The 27,254-nt window shown below is 40.1% G+C and overlaps 1 protein-coding gene across 4 annotated transcripts in view; it reads left to right on the top strand.

Annotated features, from left to right (window-relative positions):
• The first annotated feature begins 1,881 nt into the window (after positions 1-1,881).
• Positions 1,882-27,254, top strand: part of Zir (dedicator of cytokinesis) — a 375,809-nt gene continuing 350,436 nt past the window's right edge. For 3 of the 4 annotated variants that reach the window (XR_011237051.1, XR_011237052.1, XM_069500466.1), the window contains exons 1-26: positions 1,882-2,047; positions 2,151-2,223; positions 2,695-2,855; positions 3,332-3,545; positions 4,090-4,286; positions 5,751-5,891; positions 6,437-6,716; positions 7,073-7,250; positions 8,309-8,493; positions 9,223-9,403; positions 10,202-10,356; positions 11,704-11,822; positions 12,287-12,440; positions 12,873-13,061; positions 15,320-15,423; positions 16,379-16,547; positions 17,098-17,230; positions 17,973-18,072; positions 18,904-19,053; positions 19,626-19,803; positions 20,797-21,011; positions 21,848-22,029; positions 22,307-22,383; positions 24,462-24,638; positions 25,306-25,432; positions 27,038-27,210. Coding sequence is in view for 2 of the 4 variants with exons in the window: in XM_069500466.1 (XP_069356567.1) it covers positions 2,013-2,047; positions 2,151-2,223; positions 2,695-2,855; positions 3,332-3,545; positions 4,090-4,286; positions 5,751-5,891; positions 6,437-6,716; positions 7,073-7,250; positions 8,309-8,493; positions 9,223-9,403; positions 10,202-10,356; positions 11,704-11,822; positions 12,287-12,440; positions 12,873-13,061; positions 15,320-15,423; positions 16,379-16,547; positions 17,098-17,230; positions 17,973-18,072; positions 18,904-19,053; positions 19,626-19,803; positions 20,797-21,011; positions 21,848-22,029; positions 22,307-22,383; positions 24,462-24,638; positions 25,306-25,432; positions 27,038-27,210 (4,047 nt within the window). In the remaining 2 variants the exon portion in view is untranslated. The remainder of the gene's footprint in view (positions 2,048-2,150; positions 2,224-2,694; positions 2,856-3,331; positions 3,546-4,089; positions 4,287-5,750; positions 5,892-6,436; positions 6,717-7,072; positions 7,251-8,308; positions 8,494-9,222; positions 9,404-10,201; positions 10,357-11,703; positions 11,823-12,286; positions 12,441-12,872; positions 13,062-15,319; positions 15,424-16,378; positions 16,548-17,097; positions 17,231-17,972; positions 18,073-18,903; positions 19,054-19,625; positions 19,804-20,796; positions 21,012-21,847; positions 22,030-22,306; positions 22,384-24,461; positions 24,639-25,305; positions 25,433-27,037; positions 27,211-27,254) is intronic. The other variant, XM_069500474.1, reaches the window with a different exon arrangement.

Here is a 27,254-nt window from a genome sequence, read left to right as displayed (position 1 = left end):
TCGAGAATAAGAAGATTGATGCTCTGGAGATGTGGTGCTGGAGGCGAATGCTAGGAGTCTCATGGACCGAATTTCGTACCAACATCTCTATACTCCAAGAACTCGGCATTAAAAAACGACTTTCGTCGAAAGTACAGAGTCGCATATTAAAATTCTTCGGACACGTCTCCCGGCGTGAGAGTGACTCCATCGAGCGTCTTGTCGTGCTGGGCAAGGTGGAGGGCACCAGAGGACGAGGAAGGTCACCCATGCGATGGACCGACCAAATTAAGTCTGCTGTGGGCGGTCCTTTGCACGAGTGTACCAGGCTGTCGGCCAGCAGGGAGAAATGGCGAATGCTCGTGAGGCGTATAACATCTGCCCTCAAAGACGTTGCTTCGTGATGACCACGACCGCTCTGCCAAGAGTGATACGACAAAGAAGAAGAAGACATATTTAATATGACAAGTACATATTTAAACACAAAGTAGGCAAATGACAAGTCCATGTTTAAACACAAAGTAAGCAAATGTAAATAAAATGCCGAAGGCGGGCAGCCCTATCGCATGTTTACGTACCGCGCTGCTGTAGGTATTTATATCAAAGATACGGCCGAGTTACAATACTGTATAGATAACATTACCGTGTCACGGACCAAGCCTGCGTATTGCGCTAATCCGTTTCTATGTTTGGCTATTTTAAACTTTAGTTGTAGATCTTATGAACACGATTTTAAAGGGTATATTCGCTTGTATTTTAATGTCATACAGTGAAACGTTGGGAGTAATTGGATTAGTAGTCAGTGCCCGCTATCGCGTGGCTGAGGCTTCGCTGGCACGAGACCAAATAATATGTTTTTTTTTCTTCACCAAAAGTCATCATTACTTATTCATCATCATCATGATCAACCCGTAACCGGGTCACTGCTCACTACAGAGCACGGGTGTTACACACATTGCGGATTATAATGATTGATGACGATAAGGGTAGAGACCGACCACATTTTTAGGGTTTCGTACCTTAACAGGAAAAACGGAACCCTTATAGGATCACTTTGTTGTCTGTCTGTCTGTCTGTCGGTCTGTCAAGAAACCTACAGGGTACTTCCCGTTGAGCTAGAATCATGAAATTTGGCAGGTAGGTAGATTGTACGTGATCGAATCAGAAATGAGGAGATCCGTAGGAGAACTAGAGTAACCGACATAGCTAGCGAATAGGCACATAGTTCGTAAAACCAATAGACGTTGGGGTCTCAAGGAGCTGGATCGTGACCTCGCACCGGAAGAAGAAGCCCACTAGGTGGACAGACGACATTAGACGAGTCACAGGGAGTCGCTGGAACCAGGCGGCTCAAGACCGTGGCGTGTGGAAGTCCCTACAAGAGACCTACAAGTCAAACAGTAGACGTCTATCGGTTGATGATGATAATGATGACATCAGTGAGTTTTTAGACCATAGTTCTAGACCACAGATATGTCCAGATTTGCAACTAGCGTGGCCCCCTCAGTCCCTCTCGCTCAAGCAGATTTTCTTACTTGTGAAATGTCATTCCTTCTACACTTCACGCTGTTTGTCAAATACTCACGTACAAATACATTTTGACAAACAAAAAAAAGTGGTCACGGTGATAAGGACAAAACATAATCATTTTGTCACGTTCTAACAAGAGCTTAAATGCATTTAGCTATCTCGCTCTAACAGTAAGTGTCACAATAGGGCAAGCAATAGGGCTATTTCTAACAGTCCTTATTCTGAGTTCTAGACGTTAACCAAAAAAACCGCCTAACTGTCAAGTGCATAGACATAGCATCATAGACAGCCTACGTTTATGGTCAAGTGTCAATGGTGATTGGTGTCAATGTATTGTCAAATGTTTTTTTTTTTTTTTAAATTATCTGTCAAAGTTTTGGTAAACTTTCGTTTGTGTTTGTGTTTTCTATAAACAAATCGACCGTTTTTTTAATTAAAAACTGTGAAAAAGTAACAATTTCTATCCAATAACGTAAAACAGTGCCCTTTTCATCTAATTTTAGATGACTCTCGGACGCAAATACCTCAATTGTTCCGGGTAAATGAATCTATAATCCCAGGGACTAACACCTTATTTAACCATGCATGATCGATGGGTGGACGTATTATAAGCTGGAAGATTGATTTTTAACTATTTATAGGAATGCGGGGGACGCTCGTAAAGTGTATGCTAGTCAGTCGAAGGCTGGAACTCTGTCTGGGTGCTCCTCTTCAGTAAGTGGTGATAGCTAACTGTTTGCATGAATATTCATGATTCACTTCACCTCTCACTATTGTTTTTCGTGTATGCTTCATTTGTTGTGGTTTTCCTTGTCGTAATGCGAAAAGAATGCATGATAAGACAGTTTATTCTGTTGCTATTCTCATTATATTATAACTAGCTTATGCTCGCGACTTTGTCCGCGTTGACTACACAAATTTCAAACCCCTATTTCACCCCCACAAGTTTTGAAAATTCAATCCTTAAGGATTGAATTTTCAAAACTTCTTTCTTAGCGGATGCCTACGTCATAATAGCTATCTGCATGCCAAATTTCAGCCCGATCGTCCAGTAGTTCGAGCTGTGCATTAATAGATCATTCAGTCAGGATTTTTCAAAAATTAATCCACACGGAGCTTTGAATGAAGGTGTACTGTAAGTTCTTCAGATTCTGATGCTATATGAGTCCTATGAATTTTTTGTAGATATCTCTCTCCGATATGATCGAGCCACCAGACTACGAGGAGGTATGCGACCGGCTGATGGGGGAGCGGGACCCGCTCGCGTACCCTGCCAGCGACATGGAGCTGCTGACCGTGCCGCGCCGCATCCGCACCCGAACGCACGTGCTGCCCGCAGAGGATCTGTAAGAATCTTGTAGACTGTAGAGCCTTCCATCTGTCTATCAGCGGGCTGTATCTCGTGAACCGTAATAGCTAGAGGTAGTTGAAATTTTCACACAATTTGCATTTCTGCTATTGCTGCCTATAACAACAAGTAATTAAAATTTCAAAATGACCATTACGAAAAAAAAATGTTATTTCTCTTACGATGGTACGGAACCCTTCGTGTGCAAGCCCAACTCACATTTGGCCGATTTTTTTTTTATATGCTGTAAGTCATATCCTATCCTATACAGCATCTAGATCTCTCTTTTTGAACCACAAACGTTTTTAACTCGGCTGTATTAAAATATTAATTTGGTCGTTCAATTATTAAAGTACCTATTGTAACTGCCTTGTTTAGTAAAAAATAAAAAATAAATAGTTATTTACAAAAATAACTAAAACATTTTAGAAAACATGTTTAGAAGATTCTCATTTCTTACCCCTTTATGATTAGGATGAAAGCGCCGATGTTCGTCCGCGACTGCATCAGCTGTTACACGTCGGACTACACTGTAGTGGAGTACAAGTACCGTGCGCACTCCGGCTCGGCGTACGGTCGCGAGCGGCTCGCCGAACGGCTCGAGAAGCTGCTCGCCGCACCGCTGCAGCACTATGAGATTGACGCTGAACATTCAACGTCCATGGAGGAGCTCGCTTCACAGGCTCAGGCAAGTGTTCGCAAACCTTGATTGTGTCATTTTTGACACCAAGAACTGTCATACTTTTTCCAAGGTGACTTTGAATGGATGGTCGATGCGTTTTTATATTGACTAGTCAAATGTGTCAATGTGTTCTATTAGTGATAATAGAACCCTATTTTTTATTTATTTTATACTAGATGATGCCCGCGACTTCGTGTCTGCGTGGATTTAGGTTTATTAAAAATCCCGTGGGAACTCTTTAATTTTTCGGAATAAAAAGTAGCCATGTCCTTCCCCGGAAAGTAAGCTAATTCTGTACCAAATTTCATCAAAATCGGCGGCCATGAAAAGCTAAAAGACAGACAGACACACTTTCGCATTTATAATATTAGTATGGATTAATAGCATGAGCTAGTAAAAAAACCTGATAATGGTTTTAGGATACCTTATTCCATGAAGTATTTTTTGAGAGTGTCTAAAAGTTAGGTCATTGGAACAGCTACCCCAAACAAACCTAAAAATCTGTAAATAAGTTACATGATAATGTTCTCTTCTCCTTATTTCTATTCAGTTCAGTGAATCTCAGCCATCAAGTGGTCGTCAATCAGTAGCCTCCATATCTTCTTCATCATCGTGCAATGAGACCCTCACTCCTCGCGGCTCTTGGGCCAGCCTGGACCTTCGCAGCTCCTCTTCAGATCCTCTGCTTCCTGACGTCTTCGAGAAGAGACCTCCGGATCAGGTCGACGCTATTAATGAAGCCAAAAGGTAATTATCATGCTCTTTAAACCAGGGTTACATCTAGAGGAATTCCGTCAGCGAAAAAACTCTTTTTTTTTTGGAATAGGGTCACACAAGTAGATAGGGTCTTGGACTGTAGTAATAAAATGATGTGATTTTTTGTATAGCGGTAGTTTATTGGGCTAGAATTCATTATTTATTATATTATATTTATATTTGTTTAGGCTTTACTTTTACTTTGTAATTATTACATTACACAATATATTAGTGATGTAACGAATATTCGCATTCGCATTCCGCGAAATTACTGCGAATGCTTTGCGAATAAAAATAACAAATAAAATTTGATGTAATAGTTGGTTAATAAAACAAAATCTATTAATTTGTTATGTTTTTTAATGTAATAAAAAGTAACTTAACCTCGTAATCACTCGTATCGCTCGTATCATTTGGTAACGGGACTGCCGCCAAGGTCAACAAGCCATAGACAAATGGCGCCAATTATAAACAAAGGACCAAAGGAGTACCCAATCAACATCCATTTTTTGATTGTACACGATTTCTTCGTGATTTCTGGGCCGATTTTGAACTATTTTGCTTTAATTATGTTTCTTTTTTCCAGAAATTATAACAGTTTAACTTTAATTGGAGCAACTGATCTTTCGCTGTAAGATCATAAAATTGTAACCTCATTGCATTGACTTATGGTTGTCCCCTTTCCTAACAAGCTTTTTGTATAGTTGGAGCGTGGAATCTACCAAGAGAGACCATTCATTTTGATAGCTTTGTATGCCAATTTCCCCCAAAGTATGAAATTGAAGCAATCTAGATCCCTCGATAAACATCCTCTCAGTTCATATCTCCGGCCACTTGCCCTCATAATCCATACTAATATTATAAATGCGAAAGTGTGTGTCTGTCTGTCTGCTAGCTTTTCACGGCCCAACAGTTTAACCGATTTTGATGAAATTTGGTACAGAGTTAGCTTACATCCTGGGGAAGGATGTAGGCTATCGTACATCTGTTTAACCGATTTATGTATATGAAATTTGGTACAGAGATAGTGTGCACTTGGAAATTGATATATGCAGCTTTTTATTCCGGAAAATCAAAGCTCTCCCACGGAATTTTTACAAAAACCTAAATCCACGTGGACCAAGTCGCGGGCATCATCTATAAAATCATCATCTAATAAAATGTTTGCACATCTGTGATGGAATGACAACCTAAGCCCTTACCTTACCTTAAGTTTTCTTCATTTGGTTTTTGATTGCCTCAATCGGCAATGTCCTGAAAAAAAAAACGCCAAACCAACTTGTTGTTATAATCGACGCATTTTAAACTGAGTCGTCGAGTTATCTGTCTGTTTAGCTCCCACTTACCTACGACCTGTAAGTGCGAGCGAATCAGACAGATATCTCGACGACTCAGTTTAAAATGCGTCGACTACAACAAAATATCAAGTGTGTTCAAGTAGCCAAATGTTTCCAGGCTGGAGACTCGTCAGGCAGATCTTCTAGGACTGTATGCACCATATTTGGACGAAGAAGAGGCGGTAGAAAGACGCTTGGCCGCTGAGATGCCGTGCGAACTGATGGGGCACAGGATTCTGGTGCAGTGCCATCAGCTCAAGTGAGATTTACCTCCATTTTGAATTTATTTTGTTAGATTTTTTTATGATCCCTCTTCTCTCTTTGTGTCTTCTGAGTTGTGTGTGTATGTGTCTCATTGCTGCTGGTCGTGACGTTTTCCATTAATCTTTACTTGCTCGTTCTTTCTCGGCAGGAATCGCATCCGGAACCAGTGGTAAATTCATCTGACGATTCAAAAGCACTTTTAAAAGTTTAATTGAATAAAAAATATTTTTATTTTATTTATTTTAATCACTTAATAGTAGGAGATTTTTAAGGATAATAGTGCAAAACGCTCCCATAGCAGTTCCACCTAGACAAAAATATAAAATTAATTCAAACCCTCTCAAAAAAATGTTTAATTACTGACTGACTTATTCGGTTGTACAAAACTAAATTTTCAGGTGTCTTAACACTTTTTTCACCTTCCGTCCATTGTTCCTATCAATTTAGTATGGTTTAAGTTTTGTGTGCCATTATATTAGTACCAATAACTGGAATTTACGTTCGTAATATCAATTTAATACATTTTTAACTCCTTCACAGATTAGAACTGGATGTAGAACCGCTATTCGCCTCAATGGCCCTCTACGACGCCAAAGAAAAGAAGAAACTGTCAGAAAACTTCTACTTCAACCTGAACTCGGAGTGCACTCGCCAGATGCTGTCGACTCACATCCCTCACGCGGATCTGTCGACACTGAGTCGTAGTGCCGTGTTCGATATACTGAACCCTTCCCCGGACGTCTTCTTGGTCGTTAGAGTTGAGAAGGTCCTACAGGGAGACGTCAATGAGTGTGTCGAACCTTATATTAAGGACGATAAGGTTTGTTTTGCTCTACCTATTCTTTAACATTTTTTTATTTTTACTTATAATAAGGGTACTGATTTTAGCGTCTGTCACGCAATCCTCACCTGTAATTTTCATACAAATCATATAATTTCGTAACAACATAAAGAAAACTAAGGCGAGTTAACATGATCTCTGAATCGATCTCCCTTCGGCGGTGTTCCCTTTAGATTACAACATGGGGTTATTGGTGAGGCGGACCAAAAAATTCCTGAAAGGCCGACAACGCATCAGCGGTTCCTCTGGTGCTGCAAATGTTTATGGGCGGGGGTAATCACTTGACATCAGATGACCCGCCGCCGATCTCTATTAAAAAAATTGTTTTTTTTTAGAATCGTGAGAAGGTCCGTGCTGGAGCGCAAGCGGCATGCTCCCGGCTGGGCCGCTACCGCATGCCGCTAGCGTGGAGTGCCGTGTCGCTGCTGAACATCCTCAGCGGCTCCAACAGTCTGGAGAGAGATGCCCAGCCGCAGGAGTCGCCCGCCAACACCTCTAACACCAACAGTCTGGGTAAGACCTAACGAAATTCGCAACAAAAAACCGGCCAAGTGCGAGTCAGGCTCGCGCAACGAGGGCTCCGTACTACAGTGGTATTTCTTCGACATTTTGCACGATAATTCAAAAACTATAATGCATAAAAATAAATAAAAATCAGTTTTAGAATGCACAGGTGAAGCCCTTTCATATGATACCCCACTTGTTATAGTTATCTTACTTCGAAAATTGAAAATACTAAATTAAAGCTAGTGATATTTAATTGCTTTTATTCAGATACAAGTTAGCTCTTGCAATGTCACCTGGTGGTAAGTGATGATGCAATCTAAGATGGATGCGGGCTAACCTGGAAGGAGTATGGCAGTTTTTATTAAACCCATACCCCTCTGGTTGCTTCACGGCATCGTACCGGAGCGCTAAATCGCTTGGCGGTACCGCTTTGCCGGTAGGGTGGTAACTGGCCACAGCTGAAGCCTCACACCAGTCCAAACCAGAAATTTGGCAATTAATAAATTAAAAACCCCTGCCGGGAATCGAACCCGGGGACTCCCACTAATAAGACAACATTGCTAACTACTGCGCCAGGGAGGTCGTCAAGTTGGAGGTATCCGGGATCGAACCCCGGACCTCCTTAATAGGAAGCCGACGTCTTAATCACTAAGCTATCACCGGACCTTAGTCATCATCATGATCAACCCGGCTCACTATAAAGCACGGGTGAGAAGGGTTTGGCCATAGTCTACCACGCTGGCCATGTGCGTATTGGTAAACTTCACACACCTTTGAGAACATTATGGAGAACTTTCAGGCATGTAGGTTACCTCACGATGTTTTCCTTCACCGTTAAAGCAAGTGATATTTAATTACTTAAAATGCACATTTTATTTTTATTTTATTTTTTATTTACATAACTCCGAAAAGTTAGAGGAGCGTGCCTGGGATCGAACCCCCGACCTCCGATTAGAAGGCCGACGTCTTAACCACTAAGCTATCACCGGCCCTTAGTTATTACACTTATTATAAAGTTCAAACCGTCGATACAAATTCACAGTTGAAACCATTGATCCCCCTAGATCGCAAAGCGTCATCCAGTAGTCTGGAACAGCTGCGTCGTCGCGCAGGCGAGGTGGGAGGTTCCCTCACTCGGAAGGGTTCCATCGAACGTCGCGCCGCAGCCACGCCGCATGCGGACGATCTCGTGGCCCACCTGGATAGCTTCAAGCCGATTGTAATCACTGTTACCAGCTTCTTTAAACAGGTAAGTAGAACAAATAGGAGAGGAAGAGACCCCGAGACACGTGATTTTTGAGTGTCCCGCGTGCGCGGATCTTAGAAAAGCAGCATAGGGAGCAAATTACTGTGTCAACACCCAAAATCTGGTAGCTCATATGGTGTCAAGCGAGGATGAGTGGCACAGATACGGTCAGATGCTGAGAGCCATAATGATGCGAAGGGAAGACAGAGAAAACCAAGAAAAAAAGGAGAGAGAGCAACCAGAGGGTCAGCACGAAGTAATGTAATTCGGTTCCGTGCTGATCTCGTAGAGGGGGAGGTCTTTTAGTCCGTGCGAGTCGGACACACCCTGTCGATAGACAGAAGTCCGTTAGGGATTTTTCCTCCTCCTAGAAAAAAAAAGTAGAACAAATAGTACCAGTAGTAGTAGAGTTTGTAGAGCGTACTTTGACTTTGCTCAGACTTAAGACACAATTAAAATGAGACGGATTTGTCGGATGAGAAAATCTGTTTCGTTTTCACTTTGAGCATGTAAAGTGCAACATAGAGAAACTTGCGAAACATGCTTAAAACGTTTTCGAAGAATTGTTTTTCACTTGTTTATTTACTGTTACGAGTACAAATCAGGTTATGGGCCCAGAACGCCGTAAAATCATGCTGGGCCCATAACCTAATAACACTGTTATTGTATCAATACATAAGTTTAAGTGACGACGTAGTTCTTCGTTTAGGTATCATTATTTATTAACAACAGGAAACAGACAAGCTTAGAGATGAGGACCTGTATAAATTCCTAGCGGAGATCAAGCGGCCGAGCTCAGCGCCAAAGAAGCTCAAATGTATTCCCGGAACACTCAAAATCGAAGTCGCCCCTTGTCCTGATGAAATCAAGAATGGGCTCACGCCAGAGTTGGCTAAGCTTGCGCCTTTCACTGGTAAGTCTTTTGCTCCTTTCACACAGACAGAGGGAGCCACACAGAGATAGCTTGCATCTTAGAGACATAGAATACTTTTTGTCATGGAATATCAAAAACTTCCCCCAACATAATCCCTCGACCTGGTTGCCTGGTAGAGATTGCTTCAAAGCGAGGCTGCTAAATTGTACTTCTATTTTTTGTTACTTATATATCTTTCATTTTATAAATATTTCATTCATTCATTCATAATTTTTAAAAACCCAAATATAGGCACACGAAAAAAATTACAATAAATAATGTCAAAAATTCTTAAAACTAAATACAAAATTAAATAAAAATTGTTATTCCGTAACAACGTCGTCAAAAAGTCCATCTCTGGTTACCCCTAGGCCAAAGGTGCCCATGAAGCTGGCAGCATTGCCACGCTGAATGGCGATGGACAACCTTTGGACCAGGCACACGAAATGGAGAATATCAGTTAATCAGGGGCTCGATAAAGTTACAGTAATTGCTGGCAGGAAATATTGTACATCGACCTTTAGAAAGAGCTTTCAGATTCGTAGAGCGTTGTCTCTGTCACTCCTACCTATGTGACATTTTGACGATCTCAACGACAGCGACAACGCTCTGCGAAACCGCTATCTCTTTCACAATACAATATTTAGGTTGATGTACAATATTTTGTGCTGCGTGCTGTAAAATGACAGCGATAGTGATGCGACGTGATTGAAGGCAAAACCAATAAACCAGCAAACAAACACTTTCGCCTTTTTAATATGAGTAGGGATGATATTACCCGTTTCTCTATTGTTGTAGAGGAGAACATGCGTCCGTGTAAGGAAATCCTGCCGTTCCCGCTAGTGGCGCCCGCTCTGCCGCACGTTCATTATCGCAACCTGCTGTTTTTGAACGTGCGCGAACTGAACCTGTCGGCGTACGCGTCCCGTACGGCTTCTGCTAGGAATATAACGGTAAGTATTTGCAATTAAGCGTCATGTGAACGAACTCTCTCTTTCTCCCTCTCGCATGTCTCTTTTCGCCTCTCTTTCTTCCTCTCGTATGTCCCTCTCCACCTCTCTTTCTCTCTCACCTCTCTTTCTTCCTCTCGCATGTCTCTTTCCACCTCTCTTTCTCTATCACCTGTCTGTCCTCTCCCCCTCCCTCCCCACCACCCCTCGCTCTCTCTCGAACGAACGAATTTTGCCGATGCTACAAAAGTGGTAGTACTGTACGATTCTTTCAACCGTATCCCATCGATGTGCGAGCCCAATAGGCTACTTGACTCATATCTAATTTCGTCCAATAAATGATTATTTATTATAGTATTTTGCTTAAGACAACGAAATATATCAATAACAATTATTAAAAACGCAGGATGGATATATAAATCCAATTTAAAAAAATACAGTTTTTATTTTTATTTGAAACTCAGAAAACGCTGTCAGCCATGATGTGACGTCATTACATATGTAAACAAACAAATGTCATCCCTATTGAATAACATAGTATCCATATATATAAAATTTCAAGTCCTCCTGACTAACTTATATATCAACGCACAGCCTAAACATCTAAACTGCTGGTCCTAGATACATGAAATTTGGTGGGTGTGTTCTTTGTAGGTAAAGAGAAGGTATCCACTAGGAAAGGATTTTTTGAAATTCCATCCCTGAGTGGGTTAAATGGGGGTTTGAAATTTATATAGTCCACGCGGGCGAAGTCACGAGCATAAGCTAGTTTTTATATATTTCTAAAAACTCATAGTAAACGTAAAAAATTGTCGTTTTCTCTTTATAAATTGAATAAGTTATTAAGTAAGACTTACAACAAAGTGATCTTTGCAAAAATAAATTTGGGTTGCAGTCGTTAGTGATATAGGATCCCTTTAAGTAAGTCTTCGCGTGTTACGTATATTAATTATTTCACTGGGCACTCTAATCCACAACTTTCCTGTGGTTATCGATGCGTTTTTACATTCTCGGATGATACAATAACGATAATTACTATATTTTTCATGTAAACTAGTATAGAAGTCATGTTTATTAAACTTTGGGAGGTTATGCTGTTGTTTACAAATGCATGACGTTAGAGCACAGATAATCTATCGGCCAAACATGGCCGACAGTGTTTTCACCTGTCTAAGAAAAATATATTTTTAAATTATAATTTTACGGTTTTTAAAGCGCGAAAAAATATAGTGTTAATTTTTTTGATCTAATAGGACAAATATTAACCATTTAAGACCTACTTAAAAAAAGTGTCAACTAGCCTATCTAAACTAAATCAACCCTTTTTGTATTGGTTCCCTGTATTCATAGGTGAGAGTGCAGCTGATGTCGGGCGAGGAGCAGGCGGCCGCGCTGCCGGCGATATTCGGCCGGAGCTCCTGTCCCGAGTTCAGCACGGAGGCTTACACCACTGTGTTATACCATAATAAGTGAGCCTGTTTCGCACTTCATGTCCTGATGTTTTTTTTTTGCAGGATATATAAGTATTATTTGGTAATAGACCTTTTAAGCCAGATATCGATTTATCTCTCCATTATATTTATGCCCTAAAACAATAAATTTAGTAAAATTACATTTATTTTGAAAGTTATGATCCTTGAAACATCTATATTTTAAGCCAAATTTTGAGGATACTATTTCGTTCGTGAGAATTTTAGATTACTAAGTATTTGAAAAACAATTTTGAGAATAAAGAGTAGCTTACTAACTTCGATTTGAAAGGTCATTGCTTACGAAGAACGAACTAATTATAAAATGATAGAATCGAGCTTTTTAGAATACTAGCAAAATTTATTTGGCTTGAATTTATTAAATCTGTCTAGATTTCTAGAAACAATTAAATTCAAATTTGATCGCAATCTCTGGAGAGCTACAAAAAATATTCGTTTTTCAGGAATCCGTCACTCTACGACGAGATAAAGTTAAAACTACCCGCGGATTTGGGCGACCAACATCACTTGCTGTTCACATTCCTCCACGTGTCGTGTCAACGCAAGCCCGTGGCGCCCGAACAGGAGAAGAGCGTCGAGACCATCCTGGGATACTCGGTATGTATACTGACAACTTGCGGCCTTTAAACGGCGAGATAAAATTAAAACTACCCGCGGATTTGGGTGACCAACATCACTTGCTAATATGAGCTCATGACCACAATTTAATTTTTTTTGACCACAAATTCACGGTTTGCAGATTTTTTCCCGAATATCAGATATAAGACCTACCTACCTGCCAAATTTCATGATTCTAGGTCAACGGGAAGTACCCTGTAGGTTTCTTGACAGACCGACAGACAGACAACAACCTGATCCTATAAGGGTTCCATTTTTCCTTTTGAGGTACGGAACCCTAAAAGTAAGGTTGCCCAAAGAAAATCAGTCAAGGCCTTGTCCAATTGATTTGACCTAACCCAGATCAGGATTGCGGGGCTAAATATTTCTTCAAAAAGACAGACTGCAATACAGTAACTTCTTACTTTCCAGTGGCTCCCTCTATGCCGCAACGGCAAACTGACATGCGGCGAGTTCAATCTGCCAGTGATGCAGGAGGAGCCGCCGGCTAACTACTCGTATATTTTCCCGGACGTTCTGTTGCCCGGGACGAGGTGGATCGACAACCACAAGCCCATATTCATCATTACCCTGGACGCTTATACCACTGTACATCCACAAGTAAGTGTTAGTTATAATTTCTTCTTCTTCTTCTTTCTTCTTTGGGGCTATACAGGTCCTTGCTATCCCTGAATCACTGCGACCGTCTCCGATCTATTGTGTTTGCCTCCACTTCACACTTCCTTATCAAATCCTGTGGCCGCCAGATACAGCAGCACCTTCTTGACTGGAATTGAAGTAACATCCTCCGGATAAATGATGTGTCTCCCTAGGTGGACGCTACGTTTGTGCATCAGAGCAGGGCAGAAGCAGATAATGTGCATCGGAGTCTCGGGAGACTCGTGGCACAGCCTGCAGATGTCCGAGCCCTGGAGCTTGTTATACATGTGCCTTTTCAGGCCACAGTGACCCGTTAAAGCTCGCACCAGGATGCACATGTTACTTCTGTTAAGCGACAGCACCTCAGATGCTACCTTCTTGCTGAAGGATTTAACCAGCGCTTTCGAGTGGTTTAACCCTGGCAAGTTTCTCCAGCGGTTGAGTGTGTCATAGTAGCAATAGGTTAGAAGGGTGAGTTGAACCAGGCTTTTAGGTATACCGCAGACAGGCTCTGGGCCTATCTGACGTGCCTTTGCGCCTGATTTTGCCAGAATGTCCGCATAGTTATAATTTAGGCTGGGCCAATCTAGCGGAAAGTCCGCGCGCGGAATATCGCCTCAACCCGTCCGAAAATTTCGCATTGACATTTTTAGATGTGGGCAAAGAAATGCAGTACAGTTCTTGCAATAGACTACTTGACTCATATCTAATTTCGTCCAGTAAATGATTATTTATTATAGTATTTTGCTTAAGACAACGAAATATATCAATAACAATTATTAAAAACGCAGGATGGATATATAAATCCAATTTAAAAAAATACAGTTTTTATTTTTATTTGAAACTCAGAAAAGCTGTCAGCCATGATGTCACGTCATTAAATATGTAAACAAACAAATGATAATTACTATATTTTTCATGTAAACTAGTATAGAAGTCATGTTTATTAAACTTTGGTTAATAAAGTTTGGTTAAGGTTATGCTGTTGTTTACAAATGCATGACGTCAGAGCACAGATAATCTATCGGCCAAACATGGCCGACAGTGTTTTCAGCTGTCTAAGAAAAATATATTTTTAAATTAAAGTTTTACGGTTTTTAGGGCGCAAAAAAATATAGTGTTAATTTTTTTGATCTAATAGGACAAATTAACCATTTAAGACCTACTTAAAAAAAGTGTCAACTAGCCTATTCACGTAGGCGAGAGAACTTTACTTGTGGTTACGTCGTATACAGGGACATTGCGTAAGTGTGCGTGCATGTCGGACCAATCAGGCGCTCGCAAACGCAAACATTTAGTGTATCTTACTTATACCGATATGACTTAAACACGAGCATGAACCACTCGTCTTCGTGAACTGCAAAAACTATACTAAAAACGCAGAAATTCCGTAAATGGATAATGTCACGGATGCATGGAAAAACGCGAATGATGCATATATGGCTCTCTGAGCATTTCGAAACAACATATTCGATTGGAAATTCTGCACTTTCCCGCATGCGGAAATTATGCACTTCTTATTGCGGAAATTCCGTTTTTAACGTATTCTTAGTGCATTCCCTCTAAGGCACAAGGGCAAGTACATTATTGATTAAAGTTATTATGTCACTGTTGTGTTTCAGTGCTCCTGGATACTAAAGGCAATAAAGCAAAGACTTTTGAGTTGATACTTTATTGCTCAGGATTTGTTTTGTTAATGTTCCAACCTTCTAAAAATTTGAATCTCTCATATTATGCTAAAGGCAAACACAGTTTTTAATTAGTTACAGTCAAAAATCTTATGTTTCTTAATTATCCAAACGCATTTACGCTGCGCTGCACGATGCGATACGGCACGTCAAATATATTTGCAGAGTTTATATGAGTTTGTATGGAGCAAAGCGCTGCCGCGCTGTGTCGCGCAGCGCAACCTAAGTAGACCTTTAATCAGAAATTGAGTCGTCAATATAGCTCAACTCAAATTTTATAGGGTTTACTATGGGAGCCAGTGTGGCTAATTCCGTTGTACACAATCTCTAAACTAAACTAAAATGATACGTCTAAATCTATTGCTATCCCTTTCATAATGTTGCTTGCAGAAAAGTATAGCACTAGATTTAAACCTGTTAATTTTGTTTAGGTTTAGAAATTGTGTACAAGAGAATTGGCCCCATTGTATTACATGTTTGGTTAAATTGTCAAGCAAAATAATTGAAAAGTTACATATTCCGTTTTTTTAGGATGGTTATATCGAGCGATTTGTGCTGGCTTGCGAAGCGGTGCAAGAAGGAAACATCCCACCAAGGATCGGCCTCGCGAACATGGAAACTGAGTTACGGGCCAGGTATATGACAGCAAGTTATTGACAAAGTAAGAATAGAATAGAATGTTTTTTTATTCATGTAAACTTTTTAAAAGTGCTTATGAATAGTCAGGTAGTTTTAATTTACCACTGGTTCGGAATGCCGTTCCTACCGAGAAGAACCAGCAAGAAACTCGGCGGTTGCTCTTTTTAATTTTTCAATTTACAATGTTATTATACCGTACTATACAAGCCATTGCAGCCCAGTGCATTGCTGGAGCGAGTCAAATCCAAGCTTTTTTATCGTTTACATAGTCTGCGACTGTATAATATGCTTTTTTTAGGAGCATACTTTTAACACATTTTTTAAACTTGTGTAAAGGCAAGTCTAAAATTGGTTGTGGAATTTTATTATAAAATATTACACTCATTCCCACAAATGACTTTCGCACCTTCCAGAGGCGGAGCGCAGGAGTAGCCTAAAATACAGCTTTCCATGCATTTCGACGGCCTCCTGACATAATCTGCTCTTTCACCAGTAACAGTGTCAAACTCTGGAATTCACTCCCAGCTGAAATACGTCAGGCGAAATCCTTAAACTCCTTCAAAAATCGTTTGAAGAACTATTATTTATCTATGTAAACAAAATTATGTAGTATATTATAGAGATATGTATATAGGTATATATATTTATATATATTTGTATATTATTAGAATGTACTGTGTATGTAGTCTAATTTATAATAATATAATATACCTAGGGCCATTTTCGGCTGCCGCACCAACCCGTGCTTTCGTGATTCCTTTCGTCAAAGGTTGCCTGGAAGAGATCGCTTTAGCGATAAGGCCGCCTTTGCATGCTACAGCTATTAGATTAAGATCCTGTATTGTGTTTTTTCAATGTTTACTTTGTGTTGTGTGCAATAAAGTGTAAAATAAATAAATAAATAATCTGCATATGTGCCCTATTTATATAAGCCCTTATATTTGTTTACAGTATATCAGAATTACCGACCGCTAATGTAGAAGCTCTAGCGAGGTATTTACCAGTGGTAGCGGATAAATTGCTACAGTTACTGGTAGCCCCGCCCTCGCTCGCAGGAGTCACGCTCAACATCGCGCAAGACGTCTTCACGTGTCTTGCTCATCTCTTCACTGATATCACTGTAAGTACAGTGCAACAAGGTTCTTTTGGCACTTGAATGGCCTCCCATCAATTGGATATTATTACATAGTAAATTACATATAAAATACAGATAAAAAACAAGTAATAATTAAGTAGACCTAGGTTTAGTAGACGTATGAATGGGCAACCCCTGCACTAGTAAACACTGTATTACAGTGGGTTGCCTTCTCCATTTCTAAAAACTTGAATAAATGTTATTACAATTTGGTGCTCTAAGGTCGGACATGTTATACCGGTGTATATTACAAGTGATAGTGGTGTGCATGTATGCGAGTGCGTGTGTGCGTGTGTTAAGGTGTGTATGTGTGTGTGTGTGTGTATGTGTATTATTTGTTGTTTATATTAGCTACTTTGTTTCAATCATATTATTTTAATCAGAAGATCCTCAGTTTCGTTATAATTTAGAGCATTGAGATATTTTATTATTTGCGTTTTCAGTTTATTACTTGTAAAATCTTTTAGCATTATCTTTCTGCTGCTTTGGTCCTGAAATCTAGTGGGAACATAAATGTTTCGTTTTCGTTTCATAGAACATGAACGAGGGCGCCACTTGTGACGCCCACGGCCGCAGCGGACTAATAACCAGCTATATTCAGTACCAATGTCGCATCCCACGACCCTCGCTCTCTGATAGAGACATTGGGCTACCACTACCGCCATCTGGTGAGTCAGTCATTTCATTAGCAAAGGTTTTATTTTATGGATGTTTTTGGTCCGAAGATTAAATCGTCACTGTACCGTTAACTTTTTTACTTGAATTTTTTTTCTTGACATACTGACTGATTGGACTAGGTCCAGTCTGCTAGTCTGTTCAAAATTAATTTTACTAAAAATACGTAGATATTTAACTTTTGTCGAGCATCTGAATCCTGATTTTAATTTTTAAACCTTTGCATATTGTATACAAGAATACTAAGATAATGTCCACTGGAAGGAACTTACAGTAGCCGGTAGGAAATATTGTACATCGACCTTTAGATAGAGATTTCGGCTTTGTAGAGCGTTGTCTCTGTCACTCATACATAATATGTGTCGTTTTGTCGGTCTCAACGACAGAGACAACGAAACCGCTATCTCTTTTTAAAGGTCGATGTACAATATTTCCTGCTGGGTACTGTAGATTTTTTTTTTTTTTTTTTCCACACAAACAGAAAAAACACTTACAATATTGGTTTCTTCGTGCTCGTAAGCGCTTGGCGGCTTGTCTGAGCACTGCACAATTCCTCTGTAGTCTTATACTTACATACATACTATACATACTATTATGAACAGATGTAGGTAGGTAGTTTTAAAATAAAATATGTCCGTAACATGATGTTTTAAAATGTGTGTAAAATATATTAATAAAATATTAATATGTAACTAGTTTTTGTTTGAAAGATTAAATTAATAATTTTTCGAATAGTTCTCACGGATGGCTCGTGCAAGATTCTTCACGAAGAATTGGCGTTGCAGTGGGTCGTAGCCAGCGGCGCCACGAGGGATCTGGCGATGCAGAACTCTTGGTAAAACATACAAATTATAGTATCTTATTATTTATTTCCTATAGCTGTGATAGCCTTGTGGTTAGGACGTCCGCCTTCTGAGGTCGGGGGTTCGATCCCGCGGCCACGCACCTCTAACTTTTCGGAGTTATGTGCGTTTTAATTAATTAAATATCACTTGCTTTAACCGTGAAGGAAAACATCGTTAGGAAACCTGCATGCCTGAGAGTTCTCCATAATGTTCTCAAAGGTGTGTGAAGTCTACCAATCCGCACATGGTCAGCGTGGTAGACTATGGCTAAAACCCTTCTCACTCTGAGAGGAGACCCGCGCTCTGTAGTGAGCCGGTGATGGGTTGATCATGATGATGATGATTATTTCTGTCCATATATACTTTCTCAACTTTCAATAAAATTAACGACTATAGAATTCTAAGTTCCGTCGAGATGTCCTGATCTAAAGTATATAAGTATGAGTACTATTTGTCTCTGTGCATCTATACATATTTATATATATATGTGTTACTTACATTGATAGATTGACCCAAGATTTCTCGAATAATTAGTCCTGCCTATAGACCAAAGCTGCTCAGTTTTTTTATAATATAAAAGGAAACGCTGACTGACTGATCTATCAACGCACAGCTAAAAACTACTGGACGGATTGGGCTGAAAGGCATGCAGATAGCTATTACGACGTAGACATCCGCTAAGAAACGATATTAAAAATTCAACCCCTAAGGGGGTAAAATATTGGTTTGAAATTTGTGTAGACCACGCGGACGAAGTCGTGGGCAAAAGCTAGTAACAATGAAAAGCTGGACAATTATTATTTGCTGGTACTTGTCCCCAGGGCACTGTTCGAGCTGATGATAAAGTCCATGGTGGAGTACCTCTACTGGAGCGGGGCTCACGAGGCGCCTCGCAAGGCGCGCTTCCCGGACCAGTTCACTGACGACCTCAGCACGCTAGTTAACAACGTTACAGCGGAGATCATTTCCAAGTACAATATTTCTTTATAATTTGGTAAAATCTTTAAAAAAAAATACACTTAAGGTTTTCTGATAAATAGTCCCGCAAATTGCTAAAACCCGACCACGACCCGTGCAATTGGGTTGAAATATCGACAAATAAAACCATCAAATTAATCGTGGTATGTACTCGTTATCTACATTAAAATAGATTCCGTCAAAGTAAATCTATCTATATATATAAAATTCAAAGTCCTGACTCCTGACTGACTGACTGACTGACATATATATCAACGCACAGCCTAAACCACTGGTCCTAGAGACATGAAATTTTGAGGGTGTCTTCTCTGTAAAGAGTAGGTATCCACTAAGAAAGGATTTTTCGAAATGCCACCCCTAAGTGGGTTAAATAGGGGATGAAAGTTTGTAAGAAAGTCCGTCATTTTTCAAGTTATTTGCATGAAAATTGGTATTTGGGTTTTCGGTCACAAATGAAAAAATACGTGTTCCAGGATTTTTGGAAATTCATCCCCCATCTCGATTTTCTAAATTCCACCCGAGCGAAGCCGGGGCGGGTCAGCTAGTTATGTCTAAAAAATTTCAGATACGGCAAAAACAGTCGCCTAACGCAAAGCCTGAACAACAGCCTAGCGTTCTTCCTGTTCGACTTGCTGAGTATAGTCGATCGCGGATACGTGTTCAACCTCATACGCGGATACCACAAGCAGATGTGTGCCAAGATTGCCTCACTACCTGACGCCGTGCCGCTGGTGCATTATAAGGTAAATTCTTCTTCTCGCGGTCTGATGATCGTGACTCTCTCAATATATCACTTTTTTTTTTTTTTTTTTAAAGAATATTAGCCATGTTAAATGACTAATATTCCCGTTTCCTCTCCAACTAAGCGTCAGGCTTGTGCTAGGAGTAGGTACGACAATAGTGCAACGGACGGGGTTTGAACCGTCGACCTTTCGGTTTTCAGTCCACTCCTTTACCGGTTGAGCTATTGGCGCTCTGTCTGACTGTCTGACATTGACTTTCTTCCCGATATTGCGGCATTTTTCCCTGTTGAAGGCATTGCTGAAGATTGTGTCGACCGCTTCTCTTATTTTGCCGGACCAACATCTCGGACTTCGTCAGATAAGTTAAATAGTACCAATAGAATTTAAAAACATTTTACTTAAATGCTGCAAAACAGCAATATTTTGACCGACTAGTTGGTCACAAACTGACACATTGACAACAAGCTATAACTCCATCTAGTGTAATAACTAATAATAAATAATTGGTCCGTAGAACTACGTGGTTGCTAGACCTTCCGATTTACCGAAAGATCCTGTTTTTCACTCTGACGCCAAAGTTCTAGTTCGCTCTGAAGTTGTAACTAGTTGCATTACCATAAATAAATATCAGCGAGAAGACGGTGGAGAGCGGCAGCAGAGCATACCCCCGCGCTCATCCCGCTTAGTTGTTTCTGGGTATTTTGTAGAGTGTACTGTTAAACATTAAACTCAGATTAAACCATTTAATACACTTTTATTTAACTTCTATTTTACACGTATCACCACAATCAAGTGTCACCAGAGTTCAATAGGGGTCTATTGAATAATACTAAAGCTGTCTCCTAGAAATCATCAGAAGGCGTTAGCCCGTGTATAGACTATCAACAATTCCAACCAACAGTACTGACACAAACAGAAGGGTGTTGCAACTTCGACGAAACTAGAAGTTTGGAGTAACGGCACGGCACATGAATACACGAAACTTTTTTTCAGCTATCGTTCCTTCGTATAATTTGCTCCCACGAGCACTACGTCTCGCTATGCCTGCCCGTCGGCACGTCGGGCGCCGTATCGCCGGCACCGTCGGCCCGGTCCGGCGGCTCGGAGGACGGCCGACGCAAGGCCGTATCGCTTTCCGGCGAATTCCGTACCAGGCATTACCTCGCCGGACTTCTGCTTGCCGATCTCACCGCGGCACTAGAATTACAGTAAGTACCTATACATTGATTCCTCCATGTCATGTCCAGCTCCACGAGCACTACGTATAGCTAAGTCTACTGGTGGGGCCATCGGGTGCCGTCGGGGTCCGGCGGCGGCTCAGAGGACGGCTGACGCAAGGCCGTATCACAAATTCCGCACCAGGCTTTAACCTAAATTACCTCGCCAGTACTTTGATTTCTCCATATCAAGTTTTGCTCAAATTTTTCGAACTCAAGAAACTTTTCCAAGCCAAAAAAAAAAATCATTGGCGCATGGTAATAACTACAGAGTGGAGTGGAACCGAGGCAAAGCGTCTGACAAAGTAAATAAAGCTAAAAAATGTAAAAAAAAAAAATTGCATATCAGATGCATCTACCACTGGTTCGGAATGCCTTTCCTACCGAAAATAACCAGCAAGAAACACGGCGGTTGCTCTTTTCAAAGATTTGATATACAGTATTATGCCATGTATAAGAAAAGTATTTGCTGGCACGAGCTGCAGGTCAAATTCACGCTCTTTTATCATTTATAAAGATAATCTTTATGCTTTGTTCAGAAGCATACTTCTAATTGGTTGTTTAAACTTGTTTTAAGGCAAGTCCAAAATAGTTTCCGGGATTTTGTTATAAAAGGTTATACCCATATCCACACTTTCGGACTTTCCTGAAGCGGAAGGCAAGTTTGTTGTGATAAAAAGGACGCGGGGAAAAATATAATTCTTGTTCTAAAGTTCTAATTAAGAAGTAAAAACACAATCATACCTTTTTTTTACTAACGGAGGGGAAATTTTCTTAAGATACCCGATGTCCTGGGAATACCTTAAAGTCTTTGTACTGTGGTCTAGGAGCCCGGTACTACAATGCGCGGCAGTCAACGCAGTGCTGTCTCTCCTGACGGCTCACGACGCAGACCCTCGTCTGTCGCAGCCGGATGTGAAAGCAAGAGTAGCTGCACTTTACATGCCGCTTCTTGGCATCGTAATGGACGCCCAGCCACAACTGTACCGAGGATTCGATAGTGGCAAAGGTATATCTTATTTTGTTCCTTTTTTATTTGTGTATTCTATCTACTATCTTTGTAATAATATGTATTACTTTTAAAATTATTAATTTTTTTTTGTGCACCATCCCGCGTTCTGGTTTTTATTCTTTCAACAATCCGTGTCATACATTGAAACGAATGAAATATCTTGTCCCGAATCCTGCTTAAACAGTCGGGCTTATCTAAGCCAATGATAGAAGCCTGTCCAAAGTTTTGTGACATAGTTGGTAACTAAGAAGTTTAAATTGTAACTCTTTTACAGAAATATTACAACTAGACGGCGAAATGACTCAATTTGGGAGTATGTACGCGCCACCTTCGCCCGAAGACTTCAAACAGGTAAGTATAAACATACCAGAAGTGAAGTTGAATATTAAATCACGACGCGCAGAGGCTTATCAAGAGTTTTACCTTTTATAATAACCTAACTGCACTATATTACACCGTACCGATAGTACGATACGGTATTGGTGGAAAGGCTGTATATTTTGTTCAATATTTTAACCGTAATTGTATGATGATTCTCTGAGTGCACACTTCTTATTTATTTCAATTTTTCAATACTCAAACTTGAATATTTGTATTTTAATGTAGACTAGCTTATGCTCGCGACTTCGTCCGCGTGGACTACAAAATTTCAAAACCCTATTTCACCCCCTTAGGAGTTGAATTTTCAAAAATCCTTTCTTAGCGGATGCCTACGTCATAATAGCTATCTGCATGCCAAATTTCAGCCCGATCCGTAAAGAAGTTTGAACTGTGCATTGATAGATCAGTCAGTCAGTCAGACAGTCATTCAGTCAGTCAGTCAGTCAGTCAGTCAGTCACCTTTTCCTTTTATATATATTTTATATATATAGATAACGGGTACATGCCACGATTAATTTAATAGTTTTATTTGTCGATATTTCAACCCAATTACACGGGTCGTGGTCACGACGGGACTGCGGTGCTACGAGATGAAGTTCGAGCTGTCAAGGGCAGAGGCGAACTACCCTCTTTGTTGGATGTTTTAAACTAGCAAGTATGTGGAATCCAGTGGTAGAATTATGTAAACCAAGACAGCATAATACGACATCGAAAGTTAATGGTGACGTTGTCAGAGTATTTTGCCGGACAGCTCGTGAAGTTCCAGCGAAAAGAACAAGAAAAAGGGTAGTTCGCTGCTGCCCTTGACAGCTCGAACTTCATCTCACGCAGCACCGCAGTCCCGTCGTGACCACGACCCGTGCAATAGGCTACTTGACTCATATCTAATTTCGTCCAATAAATGATTATTTATTATAGTATTTTGCTTAAGACAACGAAATATATCAATAACAATTATTAAAAACGCAGGATGGATATATAAATCTAATTTAAAAAAATACAATTTTTATTTTTATTTTAAACGCAGAAAACGCTGTCAGCCATGATGTGACGTCATTAAATATGTAAACAAAGAAATGTCATCCCTATGTCACGCGTGGACTAACGTAGTATCCATATATATATAAAATTTAAAGTCCGTAAAAGTTTGTCAGGACTTTAAATTATCTACTTTTTTACATTCTCTGATGATACAATAACGATAATTACTATATTTTTCATGTAAACTAGTATAGAAGTCATGTTTATTAAACTTTGGGAGGTTATGCTGTTGTTTACAAATGCATGACGTCAGAGCACAGATAATCTATCGGCCAAACATGGCCGACAGTGTTTTCACCTGTCTAAGAAAAATATACTTTTAAATTAAAGTTTTACGGTTTTTAGGGCGCAAAAAAATATAGTGTTAATTTTTTTGATCTAATAGGACAAATATTAACCATTTAAGACCTACTTAAAAAAAGTGTCAACTAGCCTATTGGGTTGAAATGTCGACAAATAAAACCATCAAATTAATCGTGGTATGCACCCGTTATCTACATTAAAATATGTCGTTAGACCACGAAATAAGCTTAAGTGGGCTCAGTTCGGTGCTTTCTTCATACAAACGTAGGAGGGTAATTACTACATTATTTGATATTGTATGCTCAAAACTAAGTATTATATCGATTAATCTCGTCATTATCTAGGTTTATTGATATATGAAACATTAAAAAAATAATATGTTTTAATGTTACGAGCCTCAAAAGATTCCTATTTTAAGACAAAATTTATGACAACTTTGGGCGTTAATAAATAAGATTAGGGGTATGAAAATTGTACAGGAATTTAACATTAGACATAGTTTATTTATTCATTAGTTGAAATAACTATATTTTGTAAACATAAAGCTAGTAGTTTTTTCTCAAAAATACTTTTCCTAAAACCTTGATTTCGGTGAAAATCATCGTGCCTCTCACCTTTCTCATACAATGTCAAGTGAAAAGCAAACAGGTTCGGTTGATCGTACTGCGTCACCTTAAAATCATTAGTTGAATATTTGTTAACAGAACGGCCGCCCTCCATTCAACAGCGAAACCAGTCGGAATCTGCTGATGTGTTTGGTTTGGTTGCTCAAGTGGGGCGACCGCGGCGCGTTGGCGGCCGCCGTGGCCGAACTACCGCCAGCCAGATTACACTGCTTGCTGGCACTTATTGACCTCTGCTTCAAGTGCCAGGAGTATAAGGTAAGGCTCATCCTCATCTCTACCAATAGTCCCCATCGTAGTCCCGCCTTCTATCGGGGCTTCATTCTCCTTCTTCCCCACTTTCTGCGTCGTCGCGCTCCTTCCTACTCTCCTCGACTTTCTCTTTCGCTCGCCTCACTTTTCTACTAGTCATCATGATCATGATTAACCCATCACCGGCTCACTACAGAGCACGGGTCTCCTCCCAGGGTGAGAAGGGTTTTGGCCATAGTCTACAACGCTGGCCATGTGCGGATTGGTAGACTTCACACCTTTGAGAACATTGTGGAGACCTCTCAGGCATAAAGGTTTCCTCACGATGTTTTCCTTTACCGTTGAAGCAAGTGATATTTTAATAAATTAAAACGCACATAACTCCGAAAAGTTAGAGGTGCGTGCCCGGTAGCGAACCCCCGACCTCCGATTAGAAGGCGGAAGTCCTAACCACTAGGCTATAACAGCTTCAGCTTTCTACTAGTACCACGACCAAAATAGGTATGTAATTCGTCGTAATGTACAGTTTAATGTTTTGGTATGTTTATTTATTTATTTTTATTATTCATGTACCAAAAATTGTAGTTACAAAGTAATAATAAATTAAGTTACATCGGAAATGCTTATCTCTAAACAGAGATTTCTTCCAGCTTCCCATTCAATATGTTCCCAGGGTCGTAAAGAGATACTGAAGTGTGCGCAACAGAACGTCCGCAAAACGACAGATATTAAAGCTAAATTGGAAGACGTCATTCTTGGACAAGGCTCCGCTAGATCAGACTTTATTATGCGACGGAAAGGTCAGTTGTATATATCCTTTCTATTGTATTGTACATTGTCTTTGTCTACATCGAAAGGTTTACGATCCTCAGCAATGAGGAATACAGTGTCTTTTTTATCGTTACGCTCTTGACAGAGCTGTCACAGATGAGAAAAAATGTCTCGCCCAGTGAAAATTTTCAGCCCAAGTACGATTAATAACTCCGACAGCGGCTAAAAGAAAAATAGTTATTTGCAGGATTTACCTAGTAAGTTTGAGTGATTCTTGAAAAGGTAAATAAAAGTTCTAGACCACATATTTGGTAGATTGGCTTTATATACGAAAAATGTGTACTGTACCCGTAGTACAAGATTTTACGTCTCACCAAACGTTGCTAGAATTCGAGACTCGAAACACAATAACATCAAAGTAAAATGAACCTAAAGAGCCTTGAATTGAAGACAAAAATTCAATGCCACTGATTTTAATTTGGCAATGTTTCCGCTTGGAGCGCTGGCTGTAGATGTGTAGACAAACTTGAGCTTTAAAACAAGGCGTTTAAGATCCAGTTTACTATAACGCGGAAGTATTTCGACTCTCGAATTCTAGCAACGTTTGGTGAGACGTAAAATCTTATACTACGGGTACTGTACATCAATACGTATCCATAACCATTTACCGTCGCACAGTTATGGAATGAACCTTTTATCTTTTAGACTTTATTTAGTTAATTTTTTACTAAATAAAAATGCATAGAAATAGATATTTTAATCTTCTAAATATATAAAAGGAGAAGGTGACTGACTGACTGACTGACTGACTGACTGACTGACTTATCTATCAACGCACAGCTCAATCTACTGGACGGATCGGGCTGAAATTTGGCTTGCAGATAGCTATTATGACGTAGGCATCCGCTAAGAAAGGATTTTTGAAAATTCAACCCCTAAGGGGGGCTAAATGTGGGTTTGAAATTTGTGTAGTCCACGCGGACGAAGTCGCGAGCATAAGCTAGTTATTAATAACTTTACATGATGACATAACAATATTTTAAGAAGGTGAAATGAGATGCTGGGTTCAATTAATTTTGCACGCCATACTTGGCTGGATATGCGACTGATTACCTAATTTTTAAGACCCCATGTAAATAATATACAATATGTACTTACCATATCTGAGCAAAATAAATAAATGATTATAAATAAATAAATAAAATTGATTTATTTCAGGTTAACATACCCATAATAACAACTTTAAAATTAATAAAAGTAAAATACCAATACATAAAATAATTAATAAATAAAAATAAAAATAAATATCTAGTACCTTCTCTCCGGCATTGGTACTGGAACATGTCTTTCACAGCAATGCCGAAGATAAGGACAGTCGAGTCGGGCTCCAATCATCTGCAGAATGGTGTTGGGGCTGTCCCGCACTCTGCGCACCAACGACGCGCACCGCTTGCGTACAGTAGTATAGAAGCAGTCGATGCGCGCGTCCGCAAACATGCCTGAGGCGCTGCAGAATCGGGGCAACCCCATCAACATTCTGAACGCATTGTTGTAAAGGACCCGGAGGTCACTGTATCGTTTCTTCGTGTAGTTAATTATGATTATGATGATTATGATTATTGGATGATTCCTAGGGGGGTCAAGCGGTCGCGGTGGTGCGGGTCGCGAGCGTTGGCGGAAAGAGTGGGTGCGTGGAGCGTCTAGGTCAAGACCGGCCTCCCCCGCGCGCCCGCAGCCCGCCCTGTCCGCCGCACTCGCCGCCGAAGTCGCTCTTACGTTACTGCACGCCATTGAGACTATCGTACAGGTACGATAAACCACTGTTAAATTAAAAGTATAATTTTGACATAA

This window comes from Maniola hyperantus, chromosome 1 (assembly GCF_902806685.2).
Source record: "Maniola hyperantus chromosome 1, iAphHyp1.2, whole genome shotgun sequence".
In the NCBI taxonomy this organism is placed as follows: Eukaryota; Metazoa; Arthropoda; class Insecta; order Lepidoptera; family Nymphalidae; genus Maniola; species Maniola hyperantus.
Note: the sequence above shows the minus strand (reverse complement) of the source record. Positions and strands in the feature narration are given on the sequence as shown.